Genomic DNA, 9,648 nt, shown 5'->3' on the forward strand with positions numbered 1-9,648 from the left:
CCAGGACAAGAGGAACTTGGAGCTTCTAAAGACGGTCCAGCGTAGAGCAACAAAGATTATTAAGGAACTGGAACATCTATCTTATGAGGAAAGGCTAAGTGAGCTTGGCCTATTTAGCCTGGAGAAGAGTGAGGGGAGATCTGATCAATATGTATAAGTACCTGAGGGGAGAATGTAGGGAGGATGCGGCCAAACTCTTCTCAGTGGTGGCTAGTGACAGGACAAGGGTAATGGATAAAAGTTGAAAAATGGGAAGTTCCATCTCCATGTGAGGAAGAGCTTCTTTTCTGTGTGGGTGACAGAGCGCTGGAACAGACTACCTAGAGAGGTCATGGTGTCTCCTTCTATGAAGATCTTCCAAAGCCACCTGGCTGTGCCACGTGCTCTAGGTGTCTCTGCTTGAGCAGAGGGGATGGACTAGATGATCTCTAGAAGTGCCTTCCAATCTTAACCATTCTGTGATTCTGTGGTATGTCTGCCTAAGTAGTGACCACTTTAAATCATCCAGGAGTTTTACATATTAGGGCATTTTTCACTTAGTGTTTATGGGCACCTTGAAGAATCTCTGTGGGCAGTAGAAATATCTGTAGCGACATGTGATCTGAATAGACCTCTTGAACAGTTAAGCTGCTACAGATCCCCCCTCTGCTCCCCAAATGATGTTGCTGTATGAAATGGAAAATTTTAAATACAACTATTATTCCCTCATGCTCAACATGTGAAAGACTGTACATAAATAAAGCTTCTTTACTAACCTGCATATGAGCAAAAGGAGTATAATAAGAATATGCTACTTCAGAGAAAAGAAAGTATGATTTGAAACTCCATGGTTGATCTTACTGTTTTATCTCTTCTGGGTTTGAGACAACCATAGTCTTTGTGTTCATGTAATTATTGTCCGTAGCATTTGGAATGCCTGTGGGATACTGGTAGAATATAATGTTAGAGACTTAAAGCAGAAGTGACTTCTCAAAATCAAAGGTTGATGTATGCCTTAGAGCCTTGATTTTCTCATAGTTGATGATGGCATTTCTCATATTCCAGAGAGTGGAATATGGTGCTCTTTCTTTCTCATTTGTGTTAGGCTGCTACTGTTCTTCAACGGTATTTTAGAGACTTTGCCCAATATAAACATCTATTACGAAGACGAAGCAACAAAACACAAATGAATATAGATTTTTTTCCAGGTTTAAACATGATAAAACAAGATCATTTTCAGAGAGTAGTTTAAAGCAGCATTTATTTATTCTGAAGTAGTGTATTTGTATTCAAGTACTTGCTCAAGTACACCTCCAGAGACGGTCGTTGTCTAGCTCCAATGTTAAGGATTGCTGCAGAGCTTTAAATGATTTGCTTATTATTATCTTCCTGTGACAGATCCAGATATTGCAAGATTTCTTTATACCCTGTAATCTGATTTTTATCGGATTTACTGCCATAAAGATTTAAATGTTTCATTTAGATTTTGTGCTTTTATTAAAATAACAAAGTTAAATTGAAGTAACACTCTGTCCCCAAACCAAAACACTTCATAAAGAAATAATAAAATTGTCTATTTAATTTTCTTTTTCTGATTTCAGAAGCAGAAGAAGCAGTGCAACTAGAATTCATTTATTAAGGTTCCATCAAACTCTCCTTTTACATTTAGGGAAAATCAGAAAAGAAACCTTAATGGGAAAAAAAAAAAAGCCTTTCTCTTTTCTGCACCACTTCTGAGATTTTATGTATTGGCATAATGTTACGGTTAGCATCTTCCTGTGAGCAAAAAGAGGAAGGAACCTTATATGAGAAAACAAAAATTAATTGTTAGACAAATGAAATGTTAGCCTAATGAAAATATGCTACACAAATAGTTGTTATGCTTAATCCAGTCCAACTATACTAACATTCATATTCTTAATTATCAATCTAATAAACAACAAATCTCATGAATTATATAGTTTAAAAATGTTATAAAGTTTTTGTTATCTACCCATTGATCATTATTTATACTCTCTCTAGATGCTAAGGTAGGCAGCAACCATCCTCTTTAAAAAGAAGGGAAAGTGTTTTTTGATCCTTCCCAAATCTTCTCCAGGGGGAGTGTAGTACTGATGGCTTTGTCTTTCTCATTCTCACTTTCCCATGAGGTTATTAATACATTTTCTGTTCTTTCTTCACTGATCAGCGTCTCCATGATATGCATTCAGTTTATATACAGTTTGCTTTACACATGCTAGATACATCCCTTTTTCTTCTAACTTGTTCTTTGTTCTACTTGTTTGTCTTAAAACCTTTTTGTCTAGCTGGGGCTGTATTGCCCTAAACCATATTATTATGTTAAGGCCATAAATGTTTCGTTCTACAGATAATAATTACTTGCTACTACTAGCCATATAAAAGCTGTGATTATACCAAAAGATGGTATATAAAATACAGGTAAAAGTGTAACAAAATGGGCAATAGCCACCTGGTTATTAGAAAAAAGAAAAAACAAAAACCTGCCATTACAACTAAACAAGCTAAGGCAAAGCTTCAGGTATATTATACTCAGGTGTAAAATATACTCAGGGTATATTCAGTGGTGATATACAGTCTTGTTTTAATGTCGTCATAGAATTTGAAGTCCCCTCTGCTCAAGATAGCGCCCAATCACCAAGCTTCAAGGAGAGAAGCAGCAAAAGCCGAAGAACAAAAGTGCTCTTAATGTAAAATGAAAGCAAGAAGTAGAAAATTAAGAAGTGGTGGTAACTGAATTCAGGGGCTTGGAGAGTTTACGTGTCCTGAGGAAAGTGAGAAAAAAAATAGTTAGAGCCTCATCTTTATCTATAAAAACACCCTTTTCCTTCTCTTGGAATCTAGACTTAGGTCTGGATTTCCATAGAAATTTTTGGGTGCATCACTGCAAAGGTCCGCGCAGGTTCTCATGTAGTTGCAGTGCTGCTCTGTCCATTGTGATTGAGGATTTGAAAAGCATCATGCTAGCCCACAGCCAGGAAAAGGTGAAGAGTACAGTCAATGAGTATTAAAAATCGAGTATTTTGGAATTATTAGTAAAATAAGGCTCTAATAGAGGTACATTTATCTCAATCCATTACAATAGAAGGAGCGAGACAGTTGCAGATAGTGTTATCAAGCTTAAGCTTATCTTTTCCTAATGAAGTTCCAAAACTAATCAGTTTCTATGCAGTTAACACACTGACAACAAGCAAACTTGCTGAAAATATACTTTTATCACAGTAGCAGTGTCAAAACAGTATTATTCATTCAAAACTTGTTTTGCAGGTAAAATTGCTGTGTTAACACAGTGACTTCTCACTTGGGCAATTAAATATTTGAAGTTACAAAAAAAAAAAAAAAAAAAAAAAAAAAGTAATGCCTTAACAGCTCAGGTTAAGAACAATAATAATAATTCAATTCAGTATAGTACCTTGTCTTGTTGCAGCAAGAATACTAAATAGATCATATGTAGCAATAAGAAGCAACTATTTCTGGCATCTCTTGCTCTTATTTGTACATGAAAGATACTCCTCAAGAAATGTATACTTACACACAATTTTTCTTTTAGTCAAAACAGTTTCAAGGGAATAATTTTATTTTCTTAGATAAATAAAGTAAATAATGGCTGTAAGTAAGGAAACAGATGAAATCTCTTTTTTAAAAAAAAATATTTCACTTTTGCTAGAGGAAGTTGATTCTCTCATTTTATCCTCTGCCTGTATCCAATCTTAATGAGTGAAAACTCATTAACAAAGGCAGCTTATTCTCTATGAACAATTCTGTTCTTGGTGAAATTCCTGGCTGCTTTAGTAACTGCAGAAAAACAATAGGTAATTGACAAAAGTTGCTAAGGTTCTTTGAAGAAGTCACAGATCAAGGTGCTTTTAAAGAGAGCATTTAAGTTATTTTAAAAGAAGCACTATAGAATCAGTGTCATTTGTTATCTAGTAAAGCCTTCCATAACCCAACAATACCCATTTTTCCTTTTTAGCACTCATCATGTTGTCCTGCAACTCAGGTTTATAGGGAAGATATTTCTTTCTTAGTCTTAAATCAGATGATGGTCAGCAGAAGTAATCCTCCAGGCAAAATTATTCCCAGGCTGAGCTTGAAACAAGTTTGGGTTCATTTGTTATATTCTCAGTATATGTGCACACATCCAACTGACACCAGTAACAAGCAATGCACTGAGAAAAACATAGAGCTTCGAGATGTTATTTGTGTTAGACAGGAGTATTTTAGTATTTTTCTCTGTATTAATGCTATCATGTTTTATAATCAGCAGTGAGGTTTGGCCACCAGCCTACTGTGTGCTATCATGTTGTATTCTCGCAGTACAAATCCCTGTGGTAATATTATATTTGCTTACCACTTTATGGGAAAATTAAGATACAGGATATTGTGCATTCTGTAAGTAACCAACAAACTACCTAGAAGTATGGTGAGACTTTAGAAAATGATTAGCTAATTTCTATCCAAATGCAGTTGTCATTTAGCAGCCCAAATTCAATTGTCCTTTGCTTAAATGTTAAAAAGAAACATGAAATGAATCCAAGGAATCTCACAATCGAGCAAGTAAAATGTGATATTAGGCTGAAATTTCAGTGAGATCTACTTCTGATTCTTTCAGATATTGTGGGTTATTAAATAACCAAATTATATTCAAGTAATTCAGCACCTGCTTCATCAAGCTACAGAGTATGGAATTAGATATAGACCACTTCAGCTTCACTGATTTGATTATGTAGTAGAGAGAGACTGGTGAATATACATTAATCCTATGAAATTAAATCAAGAAAATTAGCTGAAGATATTCCTAAGGGTATGTTTGGTGTCTATCTGCATAAAATGCCGAATTACCTGCTTACTGCGATAACTTTTTTTGTGATGGGAAATGTAAGGGAAGAGCTGAGTTTACATACAATTTTAAGCAGGAATATACAGGTTCAAACTAGAACTCCTCTAACTTTTGGCTCTGACAGCAGCTAATGGCAGATTCTTAGAGCATAAGAACAAAGCAAGTGCATGATTTTTCCCTCTCACATCTCTTTCATCTCCAAATTAGGAAAGCAATCTATCTGGAATGTAGAGATTACACAGTTGTATATATTTAATTATATATGATGTACGTTCTTCCACTATTATAAGTAGTTGGTTGTTCTGTTATGGTCTCCATGGCATCCTGTCTTGTGTATGCAATTATACATGCTCTGAAGAAGCATTTCCTCCTTCTTTGCTTTAAAAATTCTTCAGGGTAATGTCATTTGATATTTCCTCATTCTTCGTTTTGAGGTGTAATGATGTAGTATGTAAATAAGGACTATACATTTTTTTCTCTATTCTGCTTATGATTTTGTAGACTTCTGAACCCATTGTTTTCTCTTAATAATTTAGCATTTTCACATATAAAGACATCCAATACTTCTAACCATAGTTTCGTCCGGTTTGTGACTTTTCTGTTGGCACAGTTTAGAGGAAATTTATTTCTCTCTATTATCATTTAAGACACAGAGGTTTATCCTGCAGATATTTCAAGCTGTGTGAGATCAACTCCACATCAATTTTCTTTATTTCAGGTTTAAATATGGGCATTGATGGCTTATATTATTATCAGCAAATCAGACTGTTCTATTTTCAGGAAATTCTTAGTCTGGACATCTTATACTGTAACTGAAAATAATGTTTGTAATTTTCTCATTATTTTATAAGAAGTCATTCAGTTTTCTGTGCAATTCCACTTATAAGTGATTTAGTTGTTAGCAATATCAGCATTAACTTTTATTTCAATTTACTGAATTTATTTGAATTTACTGAAAACATCATAAATTGATAATAAGATGATAAAACATTTTTTTGCAGAACATATGAATGAAATGTAAGTACTCCCAGCATTACAAAAATCTTTGATTTGTAGGTGTGTTTCATCAAATATTTCTGCCTGAAATGGAGCTCCAACATGACAAAATATTTATGATTCACAGTCATTTCCATTTTTGCTTGGGGACAAAATGGAATTTAAAAAAATGAAGAGATAAGTAGAGAGGACAGCATGTTTAAGAAAAGTCAATATCCTTGTGTGGTTAGTATACCTATCTGAAAACTGAGACACAGATTCTGTTTAACTTATTCAGAATAGATACTTGAACTGTGCTTTACCATACTCCTAAGTAATCTCTTTGCTGTAAGCAATCACCACAAGCTTTTGGTGGATTATAAAATACATCACCATTTTTGGCCAGTTTAACCTGAAAAAACCATACTTGGCTAATGCTTTTTATAACCAGTGCATTTCAGCCCTGGCATTTTAGGTTCAATGAAACATTTTATCAGTAATATCTCTGGTTTATGTTTTGCATACAGGTGTCTCTTGGACTACTCCATGCTCGTGCCACCCATATCCTCTGGCCTCCACAACGCTGGCAGAAGTTACAGCCAATGCTACCTCCGGAACGCAAACCTCTTCAGAGAGAGCAAGAATAACTGAAATATTCAACTGGAAAAACACTGCAGTGAAATTTATCCAGGAAGAGTTGCAGTGATTGTAACATCGCAAATAAGAGTTTTGTCAAGTATGCTACAACATCAGGTACCATCCGAACACATACATGCAACATATTCACATTAAAATATTACCTTAAATGTAAAGTCTTTTAAAAATCTTTAACATGAGCACATTGTGCATTCTTTCATTTTGAAATAATTATTTGTTGGTTGTAGAAGAATTGAATATTAAAATTTTTCCAAGAGCGAAAAAACATCTTTATTTGTTATATCTGTACCTGTACTTTTAAAAACCTTAAATAAAATGTTTTAATCTTTTACGTTTAACTTGCTTCTTTAGCAATGGAATAGATCCTTCATTATTACTGTTGATTTCATAGGAAAAAATAGACATTTGCACATAATTTACTTTGGATTGTCTATTTCTAATACTGAAAAATCAGTATTTTTAAAGCTGGAAAAATAATCATACAATGTCATAACTTTTTTCATAAGTTATTGAGTCATTTTAATGCAGCTGTGTTTATTATTTAACTGAATACATCTTATTTATTCTTAATATCTTTCAGTAGTGTTTTGTATAAACATTCCTTGTACATCTTGTCGAAGTAGATATTCAAACAAAATACACAGATTATATTACAGCATCTGAACAAAATTTTTCATTTATTTTTCAAGGATAGTAAATCAATTTTAGTATTGATTGCCGCATTTCTTAGAAAATAGGTAATTAATACTATAAATACTATAAAATTTATACCATAAATATGCAATTAATATTATAAGTAAAATCTATGAATGTGCAGTAAATCTTCTGCACCATTATAAGTGAAAAGAACTTGAAGAATTACATATTTTCAGTTTCCAATTAGTATAAAACATTTCATTCTCATATTACTCAAGTTTTCTTTCAGATAGGATAGTACTTGAAAAATTAAACAAATTGCATAAAATATTTTTAAATATTTCAGCTAAAATCATGCAATTATAAGAACTTCAAATAAGAGAAAAATAAGTGTATACATTTTTGAATGAAGAAGCTAACTAAATTTTATCATTATATAACAGGTCCAATTACTACCAAAACTAGTACTTACAGCTACTTTCTTAAGTGCCCTAGTACTGTAGATTCTCTGTGTAGGTGTCCCATGATCTTTTCCTGGCCCAAAAAGCAATTCCACTGACCTCTGCACTCTCCTTAATTAAAACTAATGCAGTTTCTCTGTAAATGCTCAAGTATTTTGATTCTTGTACAGTGACTGAAAACAGATGTTAGCAATCTTGTTTTAACGCCAAAACTAGTTAAGGGAACTGAAATGAGTTTGCAAAGTTTAGTACATTCATAACTAATTTTGTTGACAAAGTCACAAACATACATCCATGAAAAAGGAAAGGTCCCAGATGCTGCCCCAACTGCCACTTCCTGCACAGACACAGACATGCTTGTTTATATGTGTCTCTCAGTCAACCCCACACCCCATGGGCTCTCCAGAAGACCACTGGTCCCTCCAGTAACCAGCTCTTTCCCAGAGGTACACGCACACACACTCACCCTACTCAGTGGCTGATATTTGTTGGTCAAATCGCTCATTTTTCCCACCTCTGTTCCTCCCCAAGCACCATGATGGTACCCTTTCTCTGCCTTTGATGTCTCACCTCAACATCCTATAGAAAGTCTCGTGCAATCCCAATATGCACTTCCCTCATCCCAATATGTGTCCCAAAGCCCCCGGGCCATGTCCCTTCAGCCTGTGAGGACCTCCAGAGAGCCACTGCTGTGGGCTCACCACGACAGGCATCCCCAAGGCCAGGGGTTGATACCCTCCTGTGTCAGATCTGACAGAAGCTGGGCAAGGGCTCAGTCCTGTGATTCAGTTATTGGGAACCCTCCACCTGCCATGATGCCTCTGTGCTTGTAGTGATGAGCCTCTTATGGGCTGAGTGTCTTTCTGGGGTGATACTGGGAAGACCCCAGACGTATTATTTGGGTTACCCCACTTGGCATTGTTCCTATTTCTGTGTGTGTGATGATGAGACTTTTATCACATAACATTCCACAAGCTATGAACAATTAAATGACCCAAATATACTACTCTGCGTCAAAGCATCTTTTGCCTGCATATATTCGCATGTATAGCTTTTTAAAAAATATGCATGAATTTATATGCATATATAGCATGTACAAACCCATACATATATAAATTACCTGGGTGCTGGAATAAGGAATACATCTATTAGTCTGAAGATGTTACAATGATGGGAGAGGCTGCCACCATTTTGGATGGCACAGAGTCTGATCCAATAATTTCCTATTCATGTGCTGGATTAGGTTAAAAGAGAATTTAGAGATGATAGTGGATTGTGATTGGGCATGACAAAGATATGATGTTGTGAATAGGGAAAAAAAAAACTCCATACTTTATAAAGAGCACTACAGTCTATAAAACACAGGAAACAATCCTTCTGTTTCATTTATTTACAATCCACTTTTAGGCACCATATTCAGAAAAAAAAAATGAGGCACGACTGAATTCTTTAGAGGAAATCAACAAAAACAAATAGAAACCCACAAAAATATGACCTATGCGAAATATTAGAAAGACTCAGATTTATTTAATTTGAAGATTCTGAGAGAGAATCTATCTTCAAAACCATAAAAGGCAAGTGGAAGAGAATCAAGTCAAGTGGAAGAGAATCTTATGTACTTCTAGTCCATCATGGATAGGAGAAGTGATGGGCTTGAAATACAGCAATAGTACTTTCACATTAAACACTGAGAAAGAAACTTTTGGAATGGAAGAATAAAACAACATTGGAATATTTTTCATTGCAATGCTTTAAAAATTGCCTAAACAAATAATTATCAGGACTATCTCTGAGACAGGACTAAACTTTATCCAGAGATCCACAGCAGCTATTTTATACATTTTGTAAAGAGTAAATTTGGTGCTGCCTTTGATGCTGGGCTGGCAGGCAATTGTCCCTATATGAATTTCCTTTATACTTATTATACTCAGTACATGTAATCCTAAAAGCATTACAGTAGCGTCGTGTACAATTTGTTGAACTCAGAATCTAGAAGGAAACCTGATTTCTGTAGAATAAACTATTTTTCTACCTATTAGCATCAAATTAATGTGGATGACATTTTACATCATCTCATAATTT

At 34.7% G+C, this 9,648-nt stretch overlaps 1 protein-coding gene across 2 annotated transcripts in view; it reads left to right on the forward strand.

The window, feature by feature from the left end:
* IMMP2L (inner mitochondrial membrane peptidase subunit 2) overlaps positions 1-6,573 on the forward strand; it is a 436,842-nt gene extending 430,269 nt beyond the window's left edge. For both annotated transcript variants that reach the window (XM_088529926.1, XM_088529927.1), the window contains one exon: positions 6,340-6,573. In XM_088529926.1, coding sequence (XP_088386052.1) covers positions 6,340-6,459 — 120 coding nt within the window. In that variant the 3' untranslated portion in view covers positions 6,460-6,573. The remainder of the gene's footprint in view (positions 1-6,339) is intronic.
* Positions 6,574-9,648: the final 3,075 nt, after the last annotated feature.

This window comes from Tinamus guttatus, unplaced genomic scaffold (genome assembly GCF_059628265.1).
Source record: "Tinamus guttatus ecotype Peru unplaced genomic scaffold, ASM5962826v1 Tinamus_guttatus_pri_ptg000355l, whole genome shotgun sequence".
NCBI lineage: Eukaryota > Metazoa > Chordata > Aves > Tinamiformes > Tinamidae > Tinamus > Tinamus guttatus.